The sequence below is a fragment of the Apostichopus japonicus genome, chromosome 23 (assembly GCF_037975245.1).
Source record: "Apostichopus japonicus isolate 1M-3 chromosome 23, ASM3797524v1, whole genome shotgun sequence".
NCBI lineage: Eukaryota > Metazoa > Echinodermata > Holothuroidea > Aspidochirotida > Stichopodidae > Apostichopus > Apostichopus japonicus.
In genome coordinates, this window is record NC_092583.1 from 12,206,954 (window position 1) to 12,232,221 (window position 25,268).

General features: G+C 36.5%; 1 protein-coding gene and 1 long non-coding RNA gene across 4 annotated transcripts in view; one reads left to right on the forward strand and one right to left on the reverse strand.

Moving 5' to 3' along the window:
* The window catches only part of LOC139964663 (nose resistant to fluoxetine protein 6-like), a 45,419-nt gene extending 25,042 nt beyond the window's left edge, over window positions 1-20,377 (forward strand). Inside the window, exons 2-16 of one of the 3 annotated variants that reach the window (XM_071966454.1) lie at window positions 1,601-1,832; window positions 2,370-2,512; window positions 3,057-3,150; window positions 3,489-3,594; window positions 3,954-4,162; window positions 5,112-5,297; window positions 5,671-5,767; window positions 6,502-6,594; window positions 6,877-7,039; window positions 8,089-8,168; window positions 8,720-8,833; window positions 9,912-10,041; window positions 11,185-11,356; window positions 17,417-17,559; window positions 19,393-20,377. In XM_071966454.1, the coding sequence (XP_071822555.1) occupies window positions 1,619-1,832; window positions 2,370-2,512; window positions 3,057-3,150; window positions 3,489-3,594; window positions 3,954-4,162; window positions 5,112-5,297; window positions 5,671-5,767; window positions 6,502-6,594; window positions 6,877-7,039; window positions 8,089-8,168; window positions 8,720-8,833; window positions 9,912-10,041; window positions 11,185-11,356; window positions 17,417-17,559; window positions 19,393-19,506 (2,058 nt within the window). In that variant the 5' untranslated portion in view covers window positions 1,601-1,618 and the 3' untranslated portion in view covers window positions 19,507-20,377. The other 2 variants (XM_071966457.1, XM_071966455.1) reach the window with 2 other exon arrangements.
* LOC139964666 (uncharacterized) lies at window positions 19,392-23,284 on the reverse strand. The gene is made up of 3 exons (XR_011792053.1): window positions 22,381-23,284; window positions 21,465-21,541; window positions 19,392-21,133 (listed from the first exon to the last, which is right to left on the reverse strand). It is a non-coding gene; the product is annotated as an uncharacterized lncRNA (long non-coding RNA).
* Window positions 23,285-25,268: the final 1,984 nt, after the last annotated feature.

Genomic DNA, 25,268 nt, shown 5'->3' on the forward strand with positions numbered 1-25,268 from the left:
TTTCTATCCTGCTCCCGACAAATTCTCCGCTTCTCCATCCTCCTTAATCATTCCAATGTGCGTAATTAGTTCGGTAAGCCATTCTGCTCCTCCCAAAAAACTGGTATTTTCCGCTGACAAAAACGTAGTTTTCCGCTAAAAACTTTGGTGTGCGGAAAGCACCGTGTTTTGTTTAATACCAGTGAAACATTCTTTTAGCATGTCAACGTTTCTTCTAGATTCAGTTTGCATCGAGAGACTTTCTAAGCAAACCATCTAAACCATCTTTAAAAAAAAGATACATATTTCGACACGACCTAAGTTCAAGTCGTTATATCTAAGTTCCAATATATGTGAATAGCCTTTTGCGTACTGAACAACTATTGTACTGATTTATCATAATATCTTACTTAATGCCTGGTTCACCATGTCCGACTATAAGTTATTTTTTAATTAAAATACTTAGTCATACTTCTATAAAAAAAATATACATACCCACAGAATAATATACCCACAGAAATGATATAACACCGGACACTCAGGAGATATGAAGTACGTCGATTAGTTAGAGTACCACTTACGATGCCATTGATAGGCCTACCCAGAAATACTCGTCATGTCGTGATAATATATATATATATATATATATATATATATTTATATATATATATAAAAAATATATATATATATTTATATATATATATATATATATATATATATATATATATATATATATATAGCAGTTTCCCAGTAAAAACAGTTTTCCGGTGGCTGAACAGTTTAATCTTCCACAACACAACATCGTCTGTCTTAATTTTGCCATAATCCTGGGTAATTTGTCTGACCATAATAAAAGAAACTTAAAGTACATTCACACTGTCATGGTCTCAATAGGGATATGGCTTTTCTTTCCGGGTTCAAGCACTTTGAGCAGTCTTGGGCTTACGGTAGAGTTCATGAGAGCAGGGAGTTGTTGCAAAACAACTCCCTGATGAGAGTACCATTTACGACGTGTATTGTTTTTAATCGTGTCTGGTGGCTGTCATTTTCTCAATATTTTGATGTCATAGTGCCACTTTGGCATCTGAAAACTTTTAGGGTTTTTCGTGTGTGTGGGTCTTTCAATATTTTCAAATTAGAATGTACCACACATTTCTGAATGTTTATTTTTCTCCAGGAAACGGCACTTTTAATTGCAAGTTGTTTTCTATTTCTGAGTAAAAGGTTTCTTTGTAAATATATTTTTCTTCATCTCTTCCCAAGACAGAAAGGAAGGAAATATGGTGCTTTCATTTAAGAAAGGGGTTGTTCTAATATGAGGGATCACTTTTTCAGGTTTTACCATAGAAATTGAAGTTGAATTTCAATGGGGTTTTCACAATTCTGGCAGCACCTGATCACCTCCACCCCTCCCCCCGCCCCTTGCTCCATCTGCCCTTTTTTGGAATGCAGTATTTATTTGTTATTTGATGTGACAATTTTCGTACACTCCTCTTAATAGCGTAACTTTTAAACATTGTTGAAACGCTGATTCAAGTCTCAATCAAAATTTCCCTTCATGTGATACTTTTTCACCTCCTTTTTATGCTATTTTTCTTTCTTTGTCTCTTGAATCCCAAAGAAAACTTAGGACTCAGCCATGATCTTCTCCACCCATTTGTTGACATTTTTATTAGTTATCGTGATCACTGCAGAGGTAAATCATTGTGAAACTGTTAACAATGATCCTGGTAAGAAAGAAAATGATGTTGAAGATATCAAGAATCATGTTACGTATAAGGAAGGCGATGGTAGTACCTGCAAGAACGAATTGTACAACGTATTGTACAATGAAACAAACGCGCAAGTGGCAGGTAAGTCTTTGACTAAGCACAAACACTTCAGAGAGTCATGTGCTTAAAGGAGTAAGAGTCTCGTGATTGCTCGCCAAGTAACACGGGTTTTAATATTTTTTTAAAGAAAGGGCATGGATTGATATTTCACACGAAAACAAAACGTTTTTTGTAAAATATCAGATACCATAATTAGAGTGATGTGAACCCGCCCAAATAACATAACTAATGGTTATGATCAATGAATCAAAAGTTTAAACTGACCGAATTAATTGATTATTTGGGCATATTTTCAGATATCGTTGTTGCAGCTGTAGTTTTGGTTACTGCTTGTATGTTAAGAGCATAAGTCGGTGTCTGTCTGTATGTTTTTTATGTTTGTATTTGTGTCTGTCTGACTGCTTCTAAGCCTAACTGGTCGTCTGTCATCGCCTTTCTCTTTCTCCGACTCTTTTATGTCTATCCGAGTTTGTCTTTATATTATTTATCTAATCTACATTCCATTTGCAAATATAAGTTTATTTACCTACCTATTTATTTATTTATTTTGGCATTCAGCTCTTAATGCTTTCGGGATACCTAATACCGGATTACTAGCAGGAAACACAGGCTGGTACGGACATTTCAGTGGTTGCACAGAACTACCAGATTTCCAGTACTGTATGCTAACTATGAATGTCAACACAGCAACTCTCTCAATGGTAATGTTGCAAACCTGCAGTTTATTTAACGTTATCCAATCATGTTTACATGTTTTTTTTTTTTATATATTCACAGTTGCATGTTCATACAACTTGCTACACATTCAATTATATATATATATATATATATATATATATATATATATATAGACATATATAGACATTTACATAGACAAATATATAGTAAATCAATAAAGAATAACACACCAGAAAAATTCCACTTCCCGACCGGTTTCGTCCTTTTGGGACTCATCACTGAGTATGAATCGAACCCTGGATCTTTGTGTCACGAACCGAAGTCCGTGCCACTCGACCAAAGTGATTCTACTGGTGTGTTAAAGCGTATAAATTGGCTTTGAAGTTTATATATAAGTTTATATATAAGTTTATATATATATATATATATATATATATATATATATATATATATATATATACATATTATATATATATATGTATATATATATATATATATCTATATTAATATATTAACAACTTTCAACTGTTTTATGATTTTTGTTTATTTCTCCGAATCCTTAATCAGACGGAGTTACATCAACTTCTCATCAGATGGGGAATTTGTGCACCGAAGATCTGTTCAGATAATGGCATCAACGATAACGTGGAAATGCTCACTAGTAAGTCGTGCATAATGGATGTGTTCCACCAAATAACAGCAATGATTTTCAATACCACTGAAATATTGGTCTGACTCCTATCCTCCCCCCCCCCCCCCTCTACATACATGGATATCGTGTATTGATTGTACTAAGTAGCCATTGAGGCAAATTTTTAATTCCCAATCCACCCCAACGCCACCTCACCCCACTCCACCCCTCTTCCCATAACTGTTCAATGTAGATGCAGTCTCTGAAGAACTTGCATTCAAACATTTTTCTACCTCATAAATCTTTGGGGTTAGATCTCTCCTCGGCATATATTAATATACATTTTTCTTTCGTTCCTCTCAATGTAGCATATCTTCGTTCCAGTACCGGTGTGAATTTAACCGGTGTATCATCTACAGCCTACTGTGTACAGAATAATAAAGTACCGTATTCAACCGGTTTTTATATTACAGTGTAAGGTTTTATAGTTCATTTCATTTCAACACAACAGAAAACTGAATTATTTTATTGTTGATTTCGTGAGACGAAATAGGCTCATATAAAGACTCCCAGCTCATGTTATGAAGCACAAGCATGCCGGGTTAGTTGCGTACTATACGTACATATATGTATGTATATATATAAATATGTATTTATATATATATATTTATCCATATATATATATATCCATATATATATATATATATATATATATATCCAAATATATGTCCACTCATCGCTCTTTAGGTACATAAAACTTTCAATTGACAATAACTAATAACTACTACGTAAATTGTCATGTAAAACGTTTTAAATTTTCCGTCCTTTTGCAGGGGAGTCTTTGGATTAATATGTATTTTGATGATCATTGGTTCTATTATTGATATCATTGATGATGATGATGATGATAATGAAGTTAAAGACCCACATGGTACAGAAACAGAAGAATCATTGCCACTTATGACGTCAGCATTCGATAAAGATGAAGAAACGGAAGCAATACAAGAGATTAATAAACAATCGGTGAAAGGAAGAGTAGCTGGTAGGCATTTTGTCTTGTTCTTAATTTTTTTTCTATATTTTTTTCTATTTAATCTTACCAGTTTCTGTTGGAAGATAGTCAAGTTAGCTCACAAAATTGGATACGAGATACTACAAATGTTAAGCAATGTTGTTTATTGACTGTTTTAACGCAAAATTCGTGAATAAAGGAGGGTTACAGTTTTTTTCAAAATCATTCAAAAAGTCGCTCGACAAGCGTGCATTTACGTGACGTCCCCCGTTTATAATTGATCAAGTTTAATCATAATGAATCTATGCAAAATGTTAGGCTGGTTTCTATCTCAGTTATATCTTAACCAAAAACATAACATTGTCGAATTGATTGAACTTAGATAATTGTATATAGCTACAATTAAATGTCGAAATGTCACTTGTCACGTACTTTGCATTTTCTACAATCTCCTAGAAATATATACTCTTCAATCATTAACTTAGAAGATTTTAATTTGATTAATATTTTGTTTTTGCGAAAAATGATAAGATTGCTTTTTTACATGCTAAATAAATTAAACATTTTGTTGTAAATTGATGGCCTAATTCAACATTCTGTTTCAATTATCTGAAAATGGCAGGATCGGTCATATAATGTTAAATGAAAAAAAAAATTATCAGTTTTCTACAAAATGTTGAAATTTTGGTTAATTTGATAGGTTATGTAATAATTTCGCACTTACAAGACAGGTTGACCACATAACATATGCTTAAGAAATGATATAATTTCGTTGAAAATTAATATCCATTCAACATTTCGCAGAAAAATTCTTACCTTCCTCCAATGAACACGTTTTCATTTCGACGACACCAACAGCATGCCCACATGGATAAGATGTGAATCAAGTATACTAGATCAATTCAACTTAATGACTCCTTTCTTTCTTTCTTTCTTTCTTTCTTTCTTTCTTTCTTTCTTTCTTTCTACGTTCCTCCAGCCACCATAAAACAAATACTTTTGTCGTTTGCGTTTAACCGCAACTTGTCCAAGTTAACTGTTGTCGGTTCTGACGGTAATCGAGACATTGGATGTTTACACGGTATTCGAGTAATCTCCATGATGTGGATAGCCATGTTTCACGTGTGCCTTACAACAGATTCAAAATTATCATATCTCGATATTTGTAAGTTATAGTACAATACAAGCTTTTCATTATCATACTTGACAACTTGTTAAATATACTCGAATATCTGCTTGGTACGTTGTCATCGGTTGACCGTTGATTAACCGATGGATAAAACAAGATATAAAATTGATATAAATAAACATTATGTTTCGCAATCATTTTTAAAGTCGTCTACCGTATCGCTGATTTTAAACCTACTTAGGTGTTCAAACCTAATGATCTTGCGGTTATTAATTTTGACCTCAAGTTCCATAGGATATGGTACGTAGCGAATAAAGTGTAACACAAGTTAATATTCTACCGTGACGATATCGAGTGCGCGTGCTCAAAACCTAACTTACGTGTGTGTACTTTCCATCTATATAAACAGTTAACCCACACGACGGATTGAGGATGCTTAGATCAGCCTTTTACCAGATAATTGTATTCAACGGTTCTTTACCTGTAGATACTTTTCTCTTTTTAAGGTAAGTTTATACATAGTAAACACTACATATTCTATGCGTACAGGCTACAGCAGACAATATGTTTTGCCGTAATTTCGAAGCGACCACACCATTTGTCCTACAATAAAATATTCAATATGGACAGTATGGTGGTTTATTCATTAAAGTGTATATTAACATTCCTTCTTCTATATCTCTTCCTCATCATGTGTTCTCATACTTCTCCTCTTCTTCCTGCCTCCTCTTCTCCAGTGTTCCTCTTCCTGTTCATCCAGTCCCTCATTTTCCTGCATCTCCTCATTTTTCTCTGCTTTTTAAATTTCTCGCTCCTTCTCTTCTTTCCCTCCTCTTCCCATCCCTTCTTCCTATATTTCCTCCTCCTCTTTCTCCTTATCTTGTTATTCCCCTTCCTTCTCCCCCTTCGCCTCCATCTCCGCCTCATCTTTCCTTTCCTCCTCTTCATTCACGTATCACATGGGATACGTCACCTACAAAGGTCATATTACTTGCCTAACGTTATAGACCTACAACGATTTATATTACAGAGGTTGAGTAAGGCTATGTCAACTTTGCAGATAAGATGGCGGGCGGAGAGATCGCAATGAATTACCGACTAACTGCATCTTTCATCCTACATCATATTCCGCACCGAAAAATGAACTAATGTACATGAAACACGGAAAGATTATTAAATATTTTAATAATGGATAACCCAGCTTTTTTTTTAAAACTAGCATTGTATTCTTCATTTCTAGCGGCCTTTTAATTTGTTACGCCACTCTATTTAAACTGGAAAAAAACAATGGAAGTCTTTCCTGGCCTTGGCTTTTCCTGCACAGATACATAAGGTATGAAACTATGAAACAGAAGTGAGATTAGGATAATATGAAAATGAATTCGATATACAGCTTCAGATCCCCTGGGTCCCTCTCATCTCCCCCTTACACCCATCCAATACCCCTCCCTACCATTCCCCTACCCCTCTTCGTGTTTCGGTGAGGAAATACAATAAACCGATACATGTTCAAATATTTAAGACATAATCTCTACCTAAGTTATCAAATTTCAATCTAAATGCTTGGAAATGAAAGAAAGTATAACGGTCATCTGTGCCCCCGCCCTTTCTATAGATTGACACCAATGCTGGTCGTTGCCATGGCAATATGGGTATTTGTTGCACCCCATACGTACTGGGGACCAATGATGGGTACTTTGATGGACAGGTCACGTTGTGAGAGTTACTGGTGGACAAATTTATTATACATACAGAATTTTTTCCAGTTTTCCAGTCATGTGAGTATTTATTACAAAGAGTGAAGTGTTTTTTTTTTATTGCGGTTGTAGACATGCGCAAAATTTAACTTATACTCGGTTAATATGCACATTGAAGATGATCAATATTTTCAACATGAGAGCTGTTGACATTATGTTATGATATTATGTTATGTTCTATTTGTACCAGTCATCAACACTACTCTTACAAAAGAATTGATCAAGAAAGTTTAAATAAGCTACCAACTGTGCACACGAGCAAGTAAAACTATTCCTGGTTTTTTTTTTGGGGGGGGGGGTCAGAGATCTAAAGAAGTAGGTGGCCGGAAATTATGAACGCCCCAACGCCCCTTACATCCTATAGCCTTGTTGCGTATCGTTCGTGTATAATTCTTTACCGAAACGCCCATCAGATCACTTAGTCTTCTGCACCTTGTACATATAGTATTCTTTCCCTATACAGACGAACTCAAACTGTCAGACTTGACCAAGAATGTGTCTGTTTTCATGTAACATTCTTTACCGAAACGCCCATCATATCGCTAAGCTTACTGTATTATTCTGTACCTATAGGCCCTCCGAAGTTACAATTACTGTGTCCCATTCGTCTATCGTTATTTACTCATACAAACGCCCTCAGACAAACCAGACCTGATTATAAATGTGTCTTTTTCATATATCATTCTTCGCTGAAACGCCCTCCCAACCTTCAACTTATACTACCATAGTCTCATCTGCAAACTCCTCCAGACCTTACACTGTTCCCTGGGGGGGGGGGGGTGGAGGGATGAGAGAGGGGCTTCGTGCATCATTCTTTACTCAAATTCCCCTCAGACCACTGAGCCTATACTGTATCTTGCGTACGTGTATATAATAATATTTTACTGTTTTTTTGGGGGGGGAGGTGCTGGAGTGGGGGGGGGGGCGGGAGTGGTTGTGTAGCATTCATTACCGCAACGCCACTCGGGCCACTGAGCCTGTACTGTATCTTGCGTACCCTGTTTATTATACTCTAGTTATATTGGACCTATATGTTAATTATTGCCTTGTTTGTGCATTATTCTCCACAGTGTTTTGGCGTAGCTTGGTATCTTAGCGTAGACATGCAGCTCTTCCTTGTGAGCCCGTTCATAATTTACTCACTCTACAGGTAAATCTATTGAGGTATTTTACATTACGTCCATTAATATATATAAACATATATAAGCGGGAGGCCCGGGTTCGATTCCCGGTGGAGGCTGGAAGTTTTATCACTGTTCTGGATTTCCCAACACACTACAATTTCAATAATATATATTACATTTATGTAAAAGTTCGGTCATTGGCGTCGACTTTATATATTCGCCTGTATTTTACAGTTTCTGTTCCCTCATTAGTATCAAGGCAAGGCCCTCTCGCACGGTTTTCCCCCAACAAATTAACCCCTGGTAATTCACTCACCGACCACCACAATGAGCCACATCGACGTATCTGCCGAACTTCCCGTAGGGTGCAAATAAACAAACCGGCGAACATCAATATATTTAAAAGTTACCGCGCAGGTAGCTCACGTAATGATCTCGCCAGGATTCGAAACGTTAATTCTTAGATCGAAAGTTCATTACCTTTCCATTGGACCTCCACTCTCTGACAAAAAACAACAACAAAAAACACGTTTTCGTATTTTCTCCTTCATTTCATCACAATATATTTCCTCCACAGATCACAAAGGCTGGGATTGCTTTTGACTGCTGTCCTGGTAAGCGCTAGTGTGATCGTCAATGGGATAATAGTAGCTGAGTATCATTTCCGTGCGTCAACAATAGTTAATCTAATGTGAGTAAAAATATACGTCAATGTAACATTTGCTCTTGTACTTATCACTAATGATGTAAACGTCCTTTCAACACGAAGTATAAACATTGTTCAAAGATAAACCCTTCATATAAAATCGGAACAAAGATAAACTTTTGACCAATGTGCGCGATAAAATGAAGAGCAATATCAATACATTGACAAGAGGGGGGTGGGGGTGCGGGGTGGTTTCGTCTATCTCATTTCTAACTGGCTTCTAAATTAATTTAACCTTAAAATGTAGTAACGCGTAGTTTACTCTATGTAGAGGTATGTTTATTGTTACGAAGTCCAGATACTATGAATTGGAGGAAACGAACACAAGATAGTCGATTAGAGAGGAAGTGTTTAAAAATTAATCTAATCAGTGTCTCTTGAGTAAATCTTCAAGGGTAAGCAGACCTCATAGTGATTTTAACGTGGCGTGACAGAGACAGGCTGGTGCCACTAGGAGAAGAGAACGAGCCTCTCCTTGGAAACTAATTTATACCATTCTATAAGCTTACTCGACCGTAACTTAATTGTGCTCTATGCTTTCATATTAGTATAATAATAGTAAATACCAGCAATGAGCGTGACAAACTCTTAAAGTAAAATGTATATCACAGCAATTAGCAAGGGAAACTCTTAAAGTAACATGCTGCACCATAACAATATTCATTAGGTTTTAAAGTCTACAGTAGTGTAGGCTGTCCATTTATTTGAAAAGTAGTTTTTTTTGCTTGGGCAGTCTGGTCAAGCAATGATACAATATTCACACATAGCCACATGCATGGATTAACGTCAGTCTATCTAAGAGATTTGAGTGCAGGTTAAAACAGTTTGGCTTCGGCTTTGGTTCCTAGGGCGTGAGTTATTCATCGATAATCAAAAAGTTTTGTGTCCCATAAATATAGTGTTTTCAATGTAATAATTGACGTGAAATCTAAGTCCGCTTGTCGAAAATTGTATGTATTCACTTTCGTTATAGTTTATATAATCGGTATGGATGAACAGTAAAAAAGATATTCAAAGCAAATACAAAATATTAACAAGTACCCTTTGTTTTCTTCCGTTTTAGATTATTTGGAGGAGATTATCTTGATATAATATATAGCAAACCATACATCAGAATGCAGGCCTACCTCGTTGGTATGGTGGTTGGGTTTATTTTATACAAAGCAAAGGACAAAGAAATCATATTACCTAAGGTAAGAAGTGTAGACTCTTAGTGAACTACACAGGTCGCGGTTTGAAACGCGCCAACCACAAGAAAAGACTTTTGGAAATAATGTTCTGGTTTTTTACCTTAATTTCCCAATCAGTGTGAGGCTTTTGTTAAAAAAAAAAAAAAACAAGAATAAAACTTGGCGATAACAAAAGCTTATTATAACAAGGCTAATAAAAGCTTTGCTAGCACTGCCGCTTGAAGTGTAGCTACACTATCAATATCGATTTGAAGTAGCGCCCTCTTCCATGGAGTTGATTGTACGTGATATATGGAACCCAAAATGGCTGAGTACCACACGACAACGAGGAGTCGCGCCGCGGGTAACAGATACAGCAACCTCCAACTAAAGCAATCTTTATAATCGCAGTACCAGGCTAAAGTGCAGAATGATATATACAATAGCCAGGGATACAATAGCCATGAATTAGCATTCCACCTATACGGTTATACATATGACCCGCTCAGACAAACGATTTACTTAAGAGAATTACAAGAGAAAACATAAGACATAAGCAAAGAACGATAGATTGGCCCACGGGTAAACATACTATGTAACATACAGAACAATAAAAATGCATGCTGGCCCAAACCCAATAATCGAGTTTCTGAATCCATGCTTTAGGATAAATGAGTAATTATACCAAATGAGTAATTATACTAATCCTTTAGAGGAAAAAATTTAGAAACCTTGAATAACTCACCAACTGTTCGGCAACCCTGAAAACAAGGTAAATGGATGTAAAACTTCTCGAGTTACTTTTATATTCTTTTACGTGACTTAGTGTATTGACTTTTTCTAACAAATACTTTTTTTGTGGCGCTATACACAATTCCTTTGCCGGTAAAAAAAAGTAGCGGCTTTGGTCTCATAAACCGAAAGGCATATTTGCCATCTTGATCATTGTCATGATCTTTGTCATGAATATTTATTGTAGTCGTATCTTATTTTTTTTCGATTCGGATTACCGCGATGGATGTATTGAGTAGATCCGACTATATAGGCAAGGCTCAGTCAACGAATTCCCAAGCTCCTAGTCACCCCTGTTGTCATGGCACCATATATATTACTTCCCCCTATTTATTTTAGAATAACATCAATATTTCTTTCATTCTCTCCCATCAGCCCGTTGCTGTGATTGGTTGGTTGGTTGCTACGTCACTGGGTACACTAGTTCTCTGTACGATAGCGCCATCACTTGGTACAGTAGTTGCCGTCACGTTCCAAGCTCTGCATCGAATTGCATGGGGAGTTTTCCTGGCATGGGTCGTCCTATACTGCCAACTTGTCAAATCAGGTAAACCATCTTTTAATTTTAACATCAGTCGTTATTCTTCCAATAAATTTTTGACGAGAAGGTAACGTGTATTATTATTATGATTATTATCTTGATTATTTATTATTATTATTATCATCGTCATCATGATTTGTATGTTCTTATTATTATGATGATGATGATGATGATGGTGATGATGGTGATGATGATGATGATGATGATGATGATGATGATGATGATGATGATGATGATGATGATGATGATGATGATGATGATTATAATGATGATGATGATTTTTTCCCCATCTCATTTATTCATATATAATTCATGAAATACAGTACGTATGTTACATAATTCATACACGGACAATATAATGTATACAGTATAATATACACGAAAAATTAATTTTCCAATTCATCAATGCAATGAGCAAGACTTTGTTGCAATGCTTTATAGTTATTTCTGCAAGACTTTGAAGTTCTATTCTTGAAAGCAATGTGTTTCTCAACTTTTTAATGAACTTCATTTTTTGGGAAAAATGTTGCAATCTGGCATGTTTTTGTTCAGTTAACAATCAAAGACATAATATTTACAATACAGTACAAATTATTGGACATCGACCAAAGAAAATATCTCTTTTCGAAAATATAAACTGCCGCCTTAAAAAACCTTTGCTCACAGTCTAAAAGAAAACTAGAAGTGACATGAGAGGACCAGAACAAGTGTTTTATGGTCTCAGCATGAATATGACAGAAAGTACAAAGAGGGCTATCAACTTTCCCCATTAAATAAAGCAGTTTATTCGTTCCTAAAATACGATGAATAAACTTACATTGAAAGTACTTAACATTAGCCTCTGAAGCGGTGCAAAATGGCATTTGGAAAATAATAGCCCAATCATTCTGATTTAAATTAAAATTAAGATCCCACTTAGCACAGGCTTTAAGTGGGCTGGTGATGCCAGCAATTAACAGAGGGTAGACTATACGGGAAAGCTTAACTGCTTAAGAGCTTATAGAATTAATTAAATGGCTCGTGTCATTCGACCCCGTAGAATGGATAGAGTTAATCCAGTCTTAATGGACTGCTGACAATAATCCGTAAAATCTAGTGAATGGATAATTAAGAACATTACATTTTTAATGAACATGTCATAGGACAATTTCTTTCCGTCAGGATCAAAGAGATCTTTGATAAAGGTGACACCCACATTATGAAGCCTTATACCATAAACAATTGAATTATCTATTTTAATGTGGGAATTATTCCAAAGTATCTGATTTCCATAGTTATCCTGTGGAACATTGAAAGTGGCTTTACTCCAAGCTATTCAAATGTCCTTAATAAAATTATTATCAATACAGTTAACATCCTTGGCATAAAATTACAATGAAAAATGATATCTTTTCCAAACTGGGAAAGAAAATGATGAAAAAAAAGTTTCCAATAACCAATATTGTTAGTATCTTGTACCTCTACACCAAGAGGCTTTTAATGCGTAGGCAAAGCTTTGAATATGAATTACCTTGAATCCCCCCAGTTGTCGATAGTATTCAACATTGTATTTCTCTTAACTTTATCTGGGTTGCCATTCCAAATGAAATAAAAAATGGTACTCTGCACGTTCTTGAAGAAGTCAGTCGGAGGGTTTGGAAGAACTGGAAAAAAAAGAAATACAAGCTGACTATGGCCATAAGTTTTAACGATGGTGTTTCTACAAATGGGGTAAGGTTCCTACCACTCCAAATTCTAAGCTGTTTTTTTCAGCCTAGAGAGTTTCTGCAAATAATTAAGAAGAAATAACTCGTTTCCGTCATGGGTGAAATTTATTCCTAAAACTTTGATAGGACCATTAGTAATCGTAATGTTCATATCACCAATAAAAACTGGATGATTATTCACTAATGGACCAAGTGGGAAAAGATGAGATTTGCTGTAGTTAACACTAAGACCAGACGCAGAGGTAAAGCTATCAAGAACATTATTTAATCTAATTAACGACGTACGACTACCATCTAGAAAGAAGGTTGTGTCGTCTGCATATTGCAAAATTTTAATTCCATGTCCTAAAATATTAAGTCCTTTGATAATAGAGTCACACAAAAAATCCCTAGCAAGAATATCAGCAACAAGTATAAAAAGATAAGGACTGAGAGGGCACCCTTGCCTTTCTCCTCTTTCAATAGGAAAGAAGCCCTTCGAATGACCGTTATTTAATACACATGCGGTACTACCAGTGTACAGAGTACTAATCCAAGTACAGAAGCTATCACCAAATTTAAAATAGAGCAAAGTACGGTCAATAAAGTTCCATATGACACGGTCGAAAGCCTTCTCAAAATCAACAAAGAAAGGAAAACCAGGGTTATTAAACTTATTTGTGTAATTAATAAAATCCAATACCAAACGGATATTTTCTCCAATAAAACGATTTCTAATAAAAACCTGTTTGGTTGTCCCCAACAATATCGAAACTAACCTGCTTCAGTCGGTTAGCCAAAGACTTGGCACAAATTGAATAATCAGTATTCAAAAGGCTAATCTGTCTATAGTTACTCAGCTGTTCATGATCTTTATCCGGTTTACGAATTAGAGTAATTATACCCCTGTTTGGCTCCGGAGATAAACAGTGACGGTTGTAAGCAAAATTGAAAGATTCAACGACATACTTCCCTAAAACAGGCCAGAAGTGATTATAGAAATCATTTTGAAAACCCGTCGGTGGGTGCCAGGAGACTTCCCATTCGGCATAGAAAATAAAGCCTGATAACATTCCTCAAGTGTGAGTATGCCGTTATAGGGGTCAATATTGATATCAAGTGAAATCAGGGAGGTCAGAGATGAAGTCATGGTAAAAAAAGGAAATTGAAATCCCCTCCCAAGATAACAGTATTACACTCAAAGGTCCCAATAAAACGAGAGACATTACTATAGAAAGAAGGATTATCAAGATTAGGACCATAAGTACACACGAGGGTAAACTACGACAATCAATATAAACATCTGCGATTAAACATCTACCAAAACGATCAGAATGAACTTTGGCAGAAACGGGAGGCTTAAAGAAAATGGCGACACCTTTACTTGAAGTAGTACCGTGGGAAAAATAATACTACCACCCGACTAATTTTTCCAATAACTCTCATCCTTAATAGAACTATGGGTTTCCTGGGCATAGATAATATCGAAATTGTGTCTATAAAAATAGGTGAATTGTGATCTACGTTGTTTAACTTGCCTATAAGCCCACGTACATGATAAGAGCAAATTTTAATATGACTCGTGAGTTATGGCCTAATACTTATAAACAAAACAATTGAGATGTTCCACCAATCCACAAAATACAAAATACCATCTATAGAACACTAATACACAAAACAAAAACTCAACAAAGAATGAATTCCTTCGAGCATCCGTCAAAAGGACTGTCAAGCTCAAGGGTTTCTTCCTAATGTGTTCCCATCGTGGGATAGTGACAATTCCCGGTGATGCTAATCACCGCGAAATATGGGCTAACATCAAATGTTGTAGTATCCAATCACTGCGCCGTACACCTGTAGGGAGAAGTCGCTTTTACTCAACCTTAAAATGCCTGCTATTACTTTCTTGCCAAAGGCCACCAGAAAATCGAAGGCGGTCCCCCTTTGGTAGAGATCTTGCACTTGGGGTTTCCATCTCCCTTTCTCTTTAATATCTACTTGGGTTAGGTCGTCCACAAGGTAGTATTGCTTATTCACGAGGCTTTTGGGCATGCTTTGTTATAGTAACTTTGTCTTGATAGAATGAACATTTCACCAGGATGTCTGGATTCCTCCCCGGAGTTGGTTTATCGTCCCGATGTGCCCTTTCGATTTTGCAATCTCTTACGCCAGCCTCCGCGAAAAATTGTAGTTGTAATTTGGCAGCAAGCTACTCCATCCTGAGAGTTAACCCCAATAATCCTGATGTTGTTCCGTCTTGAGAACCTCTCCTGTTTGTTGATAAGGGTGTCGTGATTTCTGGATACCTCCTCAAGTGTGATCACTTTTCCTTCAAGAGAAGAGCATTTCTCCTTCAAGGCAGCGTTCTCGTTACGTAATTCAGATATTGAATGCCATAAATCTAAGATGGCTTTGTTGAATTCGACTTGAATGGAGTTAGGCCCACGCACAAATGTCCTACGTAGTCTGTATCTACATTCTCATTAACATCTTGTGCAAAATCCTCCTCTGTGTCTGAGTCCACGTCAACACGTAATGGGTTGGGTTGGCTTAGCGACGTTAGGCTGGAAGTTAGCCTAAGCTGTCATGCAGAGTCGTCGACAATTTTACGATTTACGCTACCTTTTTGTCGTCCTCGTGGTATTTTTTGCTCAGTTCACACGGATAGTGCAATAAGAACAGAATATACTACACAATCGAGTATAGCGGAATATTTTCGCAGGATTTCTAAAGCAAAATACACGGAGACCGGTAAGCCGAGGTACTTGTCACGTTGACATCACTGGCTCGTAAGCAGATCAATCCATTAATATTATTCAGGGGCGTATCCAGGGGGGGGGGCGCAACAGGCGCGCGCCCCCCCTATTGGCCGTCACCAAAAAAAAAAAAAAGTTTAGCAAAAAAAAAAAACAAAAAAAAAATGATGACGATCTTTATGTGAGATGTCGGTGATCGCTCAACCCCCCCCCCCCCCCTCCCGTATGCTTTATTTTTTGTTTGCCAAGAAAAGGTTCTGGCGAAGTTCGGCGGCATAATAGTTTTAGAAACATAGATGGTAATTGTGTTTGTATTATCACTATCAACACTAAATGACATGCCAGCCATACTAAATTGTGCATTTTGTGTCCATATTTACTGGAAATGTTGCTTATTATTAAGGTCGAAAAATGGATCACATATGGCCATGGGCGGCGATCCTGGGTGGAGGGGGGATATATCCCCCATGAAAATGGGTGGAGGGGATGTAATGCACCATATCCCCCCCCCACCAAATGCCAGGGATATATGCACCCTCATAGTATTCATATAGGCCCTATAGTAGGCCTACACACGTACATGTTCCCTCGAACAGCTGAGAATCTCATGTAACCAGGGTAATGCTTAATACACGTTTCACCTGGATGCCCTAGCAATCGGTACCTAGGAATGTAACTATGTGCAATTGTGTATTGCATGTGTATAGGCCTATAATAGCCTGCATGAGGCCATTTTCTTCATCGAATAATATAACAGAGCTCTCGAACATTCTAACGTTGCGCCTGAAACAAGATTGACAGGGGCAATTTTCCCCAAAAAACACCCGAAATTAAAAAAAAAAAAGTATTTTGGATCCTGATTATGAGATATTTCGGACATGACATCCCTATTTTAAAGTTGGGTATATGCGGCATGGAAACCTCGGGAAGTGCCGTTTCCGGCCATCTAGAGGGTTTGTTAATCCCAAAATGTTCTTGTACGCTTCGCGCCAACCCATGGTGGCGCTACGCTTAGATAGTCAACAAGGTCATACCCCCCCCCCCCCCCCACTCGGAAGTACGGATCGCCGCCCATGCATATGACACCATTTTGCATTTCAGCCCTTCTTTGAAAGCAAAATTGTACACCCCTCTCCTTAGACCCATCCCCCAGGACGGCGATCATTCATGCCTGGCGCCCCCCCTATTGGAAAATCCTGGATACGCCCCTGTTATTACTATTATTATTTTTTTATTATTATTATTATTAAATCAAAGACTGTTAAGTTACTTACGTTGTGGTGATTTCTGAAATGCCATGTGGAAACACAAGCTGAATATGAAATGATATGAAAAACTGTAGGACAAATGTTATTTAGCAGAGTTAAGTCAGACAAACAAATGAATCAGGTGGGACAAGGTGTCCCCATCAAGGAACTTATGGAAAACAAATATTAAGATCTCGGCCCTTGAACATAAAACCATTGAGATGTGATATACAGGGTCGAGAGGATGGGCATGGGAGGGGGAGGGAGAGGTCGGGAAGGGGATGAGGGGGAATTAGTGGTTATTGTAAAGTTCTCTTTACTCTACAACGTGGATAAATCTAGTATTAAACACAATTTCTTTTTGCTTTTAACCTCAAGGGTGGATTAATAACTTTCTTAGTTGGCATGCCTGGGTACCATTGAGCCGTTTGTCTTACACGGTCTATCTCATTCATCTTATTGTATTTCGGACATTCATCGGCAATCTAGGACAGCCATTTTATACTACTACTCTTGTTTTGGTAAGTATCAGTGGTATTGTCCAACTTCACCAACCATACTCTTTTCTCTTTCTTTGTAACCTCCTAAAAATGCAATAGCAACACTTTTAGAGAGACAGATCGTTTAAATAAGGACTTTAGCACAACGAATCCCCATTTCTTCCAGTTTGGCAAGGAACTCTCTTGCTGATGTTCGTGAGAGCGTGGTGGTCAAGCGGTTAAGGCAGTTGATTTATGATCTATGGTTTACAGGTTCGAATCCTGGCCAGATCATTACGTTGTGTCCTTGGGCAAGGCACTTTTTATCTCCTCTCTTCACCCAGGTGTATAAATGGGGACTTGCGAGGTAACTTGTAAATATAGTTCTCTGCGCCGGTTTGTGGCTGCACCCTATGGGAAATCTCCCGGAGGACGCGTAGAGACACACTTTGGTGTGTGGGTGTGACAAGTAACCAATGACCAGGGGTTACGTGTTGCTAAGTCGTGGGAGGGGAATTGGCCTCAAATTTGACTGTAAACCTTAAACTTTGTTTGTTTTTGTCTGCCAAACGCTAGTCTGTTTCTTTACTGTTTCAATTTTGTTGACATCGTCCTCCGCCATCTCTTTTCACAGATTTGTTAAAATTCAAGGTCAAAACAAATTACTTTGCCTCCAAATTGCAGCACATGATAATAAAAAGTCAATTTCTGGGGAGTCATGACCAACCATTAAAAATCCATGACAGTGAAATTGGTTACTTTTTGAAAGACTATAACTGTCTCATTTTAAGGACAATACTTTGAGAGTTGGCGATGAAATGAATGCCGTAAGTGACCATTATTTAACTTTCCTAGTAATATTTGTTCTCAAAGAACAAGAAGAAAAGAAACGAAACAGAAAGAATAAACGCAAGAGAGATGAAGGAATATGTTTATAATAATAATAATTATGTAAAGGATATGTAAGTTAATGTTATCTATATGTAATATTAATTATACGGTCTTGGTTAATTATGTGTACTATTAATTAAGTAAATATAAAGAGAAGAGCAGTGTAACGAAACAAGTAATTAGAAATTAATCAGATATAGGATTGCACCCAATTTTTGAATCACAGTTAATGTCTCAATGTGTTTTGCCAAATTTTAACTTAAAGCTTAAAGCTCAGTGAAAATAACACCGTTCTATGAAATTTTCATATTAATAACATTAATTTTTTATTGAGTTATCTGTCGTTACACATTTTGAGCTGAATAAAATTCGCCAGATTTTTTAACCAGTCCGTAGATTCTACAAACTACATTCAATATTTGCAAGCCCTTCCAAACAGATCATGCGCCAATCAAATCTCTCTGTTTTGTTAACGAGCGTTGGGCTTGTGTGCTAGCCTGTGTTAGGTCCATTCTCTTGAATAGTATATATCTTTCTTTCGGTCTTTACCGATGTAGCTTGCGAAATTGTGTCATTTCCTTCCATTGGAATGAATAAACAGGTGTTTTCAGACGTTTCCTCCGTGAAATTGGGTAAAAAAAGTGGACTATATCAGTATATATAGGTTACATTTGTGTAAAGACCATGCTGATATGGGCGGTCGCAGTGATTTTACGGTAAATCGTTCGCGCCAGAAGGGCATCAGAAAATAAATATCTTTATTTCGATTGCGACAACTTTTCTCCATTAAACCCACCTGGTCAGATTGCATTTAGAATAAGAAATATTGAATCTGCTTTCAAAGTTTGTTTTCCAAAAATCATCAACAAACACACATTGAGACTTTAACCTATTGAATGTAAACCACAGTCCGTTTGATTTAATTAATTCACCCATTAATTAATTAATGGTAAATTTCTTCTATTTTGCTTCTTCGTGTTACAGATTTTCAACTATGTAGCAGTGACGTGTGTATCGTTCATGTTTGCAGCTTTTCTTTATCTCTCCGTGGAACTTCCAGTGGCCAATTTAGAGCAAAAGTTTTTGCCAAGGCCATGAGCTATTGTAAGCTATTTCATATTTCTCAGAACAAATAACCGATACTACCATCAGAACATCGTGACGATATTACAACTGAGCTGTCGAACTTTAAAGTAAAGTTGAGCGTACGTGGCTATACACCAAATGAAATGTTTCAAATGAGACGCATAGATGTCAAGTACTGTAACGTGATAACCTGATAGTATTAAGCACTCCGTGGGGTTTTATTATTTTTTAAGGATCAACATAATTCTATATACAAATCATGAACAGAAAACTGCCTAAGATATTAAACAACTAAAATCTTAATTTTACGATTAATCTGAAACAATACATGGGTGAATATAACGCAGTTGAAAGACATATTTAAAGCACTTAAACAAACAAAGCACAATACGAGTAAACAAGAACTAAATGATGGGAATAAAAAGTACAAAACAATAGATTTAACATTGCTGGGGAAAAGATTTATTTTAGAAACGGTTCAAATTTCCATTTCCATTTCCTGCTATTAATTGTTTTCATATATCTATAAAAGGCACTGGTGGCAAGTTTGAAATAATATATTGCACTGATATTACATAAATGAGTTCTTAACAGTAGTAAGAATAAACACCATCTTCCTGATTGCACATGAAAACTTAACTAAACCTCTGCCCTCTCAACCCCCCTCCCCACCCCCACCCCAAACCTATTGCATTTTACAATTTACCATCATCCTGTAGTTTGCCATTTGTATATTGTTTATTATGTTGTTGTTTGTCTAGTCCACAAGTGGACACGAATCTTAGGTTTATTGATTTATCATAAATTTATTAAGATGATTTTAACAGAAATATCTTTTCTCTGTAAATGCAGACATCTTACCATTCATAACTTTTGTTGTAATGACAAGAAAAAGAGAACAACAGATATTTTGTCGTCGTTTCTTCTTTGTTCTTTTCATTGTCTTCTGGTATACTTTTTTATCATGACTAATCATCAAGTTCCATTCGCAAAATATCCGACAACTTATTTCAAAATGATTGTAATTAAAGTTACACTATAGTTGATTTTCACATATGGTGAAGCTACCGATCTGTATTTCAGATTCTGTTACCAAGATCTTGGCGCCTTCAGCCTCGCTCCTGATCCTGGGTACGTTCTATGAAAGAAGGAGTTAAAAACCAACAATCTTGTATCCAAATCATAGATATGACCCATCATGTTTATAATAGCTACCCCTCTCTTTCAAACAGTGCTCAAGTAATTGAAGCTATATGGATGACAGATTCTAGTTTCTGATCTTATCACCATCTACCTCACCCAAGGTCACTTGTCCGCAGGCTTGAACAGAGAAATTCAAAACACTGTTAAAGTCAAGCTAACTGACCCAGCATTTCTAGTGAGCCCTATGATCTCAAAAGGTGCATCGTAAGATATCCAAAGTGGGCGAGTGTCGGTGAAGTTCAAGATGGTGGTACGTACTTGGTTCAAGGTGTAACCGAACCGCATCTGTAATCTGACGTAAGTCTCGTGGTCAAAGAAGGAGGTAAAGTAAACCAAACTTTGACTCAGGATGTCCTGTTCGACAGTCTTGACGTTATTACAGAAAGCGTTCAAGTTATCACGATGACATTTTTGTTCAGACCGTCGATGTTGATACCTTAAAAAATAAAACAAGATAGTAGATAATGTTTTTTAAAGGCCAGAAGTGTTGGCAGGATAATTAATACGAAGGAATAACATTGAAAATATCTTAAAAATTGGATTGCAATGAATGAAAAGAGGTACTTTTTTAGTTTTCTTTTCTGTTTCAGCTGGACTATCATTTTGACACCCCCCCCCCATTTATCAGTGTTTACTTTCAAATCTATTTTGGTATAACTTGTTTGGTGAATTTGCCGTAAACCTGGTACAGATGGTTTGCAAGGTATTCTAACCATGACGAACCACGGCTAATCATGGCTTTATTTAACTTTCTCCTGATTGGCTACCTCGTCGTGAATATTCAGGACTGCCCTCGTGTTCGGTCTGGTTAAGATGTAGCGGAGTTCTAATACATCAGGAACATCTACGTGCAAAAAAGATGAAATATTAATTACCGAGGGATGAAGGCGGGACAAATGACACTTTCAAGCCAAAAATAAGAAATTTGAGATATGGTGAGGCAGGATGAGCTGACGTGACCATCTGGATTACAGAAGGCAGAGCACATACCAATCAAAATGGCTTAAACAAATTCCAACCATCATTTCTACATAACACTTTATGGCAGATACAAAGGGGTTGTTATAACTGTGGAGAAAAGAACCATAACTCTGAAAGATGAAGCTTTGACCGCCCAATTTAGTGCAGATCATGTGGACGTCATGAATATAAGGAAAGGTTATGCTTCAACAACAATCCCATGTATTAGATTCTTGGCCAAATTGAGGATGCCGCTACATACGACCCCTGTCCTGGGATTACCCCTGACGACACCCATAATGAATCACAAAAAGTACTCCATGATAAACATCCGAATAGCACACACATTGATGTAAGTAAGAGTTTTAACTATGTTTTTAACCCCTTAGCAATGTTATATGACCACCACGAAATCAATAATGTCATCGAAATAGGTTTTATGAATATTCATCACCTTTTAGCTAAGGTGGATCAATTGCATGCTATTATATATGACATAGTTATCATCGAGGACTTTAACATAACTCTATTAGGTGGTAGTAACAAAAGTGGACTGTTACAAAGTCAGATACAGGTTGTAGTTATATTTAAGTGTTGTTGTCGGAGTGGGAAAGGAATCGGCAGACGAGAAAGTAGACGAAAGGGCAGTTACATGTACAATGAGACACAGTAGAACTGTCCTTGTAATTACATGAAATTATACAACAACAAAAAACAACGTACCGGTACTAACAAACTTAGAACTTAAGTTAACGCGCGCGCACAGGTACCTCCTTTTGGTAGAGTCCGGTGGTGTAGGGGTTGGTCCGGCCTATTGGTACGAGACTGGTTAATGCGTTTTCCACAGGTAAGTATTTATAAAAGTCCAGGTAAGCAGGTTATTAATTCTGATTGATTACGATATAGACGTCGTTGCTGGGCAGAGTTACAGGAAACGGAAAGGGTTGTTATAAGAAAAAATCCAGTTAGGTTCACATGTTATGGCAAAAAGGAATAATTCAAACAGCAGCAGGCGAGGATCTGAGAGGCTGCATCACGGGAAAGAGGACTAGAGCCACCGTCGAACTGTTCGTTATATAGCGAGTTCAGCCGACCGTAACTGCACCTTGGTATTCAGCATGGCGTGGCTTGACAATAAAGGAATTTGGCCAAATACTAAGAATGGTAAACATGGTATACATACAGACACAAACAAATTGACTTTGCATAACAGGACGCAGGATATGGAGAATTATGACTTGAAGCAAGTAATAAAGGTACCAACTAGAGAAACTAATTCATCGTGCACATTAATTGATCATATTTATACGACTAAAGAAAGTCGAATTGCCAATACTGAAGTTCCAAAAATTAAGTTTGAGTGACCATTACCCGATATATTTCACTTGGAAACACGCTCCCTCACACCAAACAACATCTAATAAGAAATTGCACGAAATATGAACTATCATGCGACAAATAAAATAGACGGTAAATGCGTTCAAGCATGACATAAGAAATTGTTCTTGACAATTTGTGTTTCAGGTAGCAGATGAAAATCGGTCGTTAGAAAATTGGGGAAATATTTTTATTAATATTGTAAACAAGCATTCTCTTCAAGAAGAAAAAAGAGTCAAAATAAAATCCAGCCCAAAATCAACCCAATTGGTTAAATGATCCAGAGACATATCGATTCTGGAGAAACAAAGTTGTAATTTTAATTCGATCGGCTAAACAAAGTTATTTTAGAGATTCTATTGCTAAGTATAAAGGCGATTCCAAAGCTTTTTGGCAACTTCTTAGAAACCTCGAGGATGATAAACCTCGTTTTTGTTTGAAGAATTGGAATTGGAGCAATTTCACTGCTTAATGTGTCTTATAAAATTGCATCTTCCTGCATTGCAAATCGTATGAAGGCAGTTCTTCCTAATATTATTTCTTTGAACCAAAGTGGCTTCCTCAAGGGTCAGTGTATTGGTGAAAGCATTCGTACAGTGTATGAAAAAGTACATTCCATGGTTTTCCGTTTTGTGTGGAAAAGTAAACCAGACCGTATAATTCGAAGACAATTAACACAAGGATACCCCGATGGGGGATTGATAATGGTAGATTTTTGTAAACATTGTACAGCTCTTAAGATCTCTACTTTTGGTCGTTTGTTGAAGAACAAGAGCTCTAGTTTTGTCTGCTGTAATTTACGTAGGTACAATATAAGTATTGACTTTAATGATGGGGATTTTTATGTGAAGTTAGTGAGTTCAAAAATCTGTAATCCTTTTTGGAAGAACCTTTTTGAAACTACACAAAATTTTCTTCATGGTGTTTCTTTACTATTTACAATGATACTACTATATTAACATTGCCAATTTGGAATAGCAGTTTATTTAATGTTGGAAATAGCCCAGTATATTACAAGCGTTGGTATGACAAGAGTATACGTTTTATTGGCGATTTGATTATACTTTTGATAATTTTACTCAAGAGTTTAACATATCAACCATTTTTTGGAGTATTATGGTATTATCAGCTCTATTAAGGAAAAATGGTTATCCAATGATACAATTTTAAGGGTTATTTTTCCTAATAATAGTTATATAAATACTCTGCATGTAAGTGGTTCTTTTTGTTCTGAAGCAGTTTACAATAGATTGTTGGAGTTTTCAGGTTATGAGCACAAATCCTACATTAAGTGGTGCCAGACTATTGATATCAGTAAAAAGGATTGGTCTTTTTATTGTTTTGTCCCTCTTCGGTGTTCGAGTGACGTTAAACTGAGATGGTTTCAATATAGACTGTTGCATAGGATTATTCCAACTATAAGTATTTGCATTTAATAAAAGTTATCACTTCTGATAATTGTAACTTTTTTCAAGAATATACTGAAACCATTGAACATTTATTTTATGATTCTCACTCGGCTAAGATTTGGAATAATCTAATTTTACTCCAATTTTAATCCAATTTTACTTAATAATGCAGGTTTGAATATAATAGTTAAAGATATCTCCATAGTGTTATTTGATGCAAAGTTCGCTCGTGAATTAAATTTCATTATTATATTAATCAAAAGTGACATTTTCAATTGCAACAAAAGATAATCTCAAGGCAAAATAAATTACTATTGTATTTGAAAGAAAATTTCGGGGTACAAAAGAATATTTTAATTAGAAATATGAAAGGTGCAGAGTGAGAAAAAAGTCTCAGAGAGACTGACTTCGACAAATTGATCCAAGATTTTGCAAGGGTCAAGTCTCGTAAAGTGTCTGGTCTGTAAATATATGTACTGTGCTATATCCATGTTATGATTGATCATGATTGCTCATTTGTACTGAGAGATGTGGTAGCAACCTGTTAATTTACATACGGTAGGGGTGGTAGCAATATGTTCATTTGTACTGAGAGATGTGGTAGCAACCTGTTTACTTGAACTGAAAATTGGTCAGGCAAACAGGCTTAAAGGCCGTAATGCAAATTCTTGAACATAAATTTACTTTAAAAATCACAAAATACTGCACCATTTTTCATCTTAGCACCCTTAATTATTCCAAAGATCCACCCCTTCCCTTAGACCCCTCCTCCAGGACGGTGATCACTGGGGTTTTGTGGGCCTCCACTACTGAAGGTTGCCCACG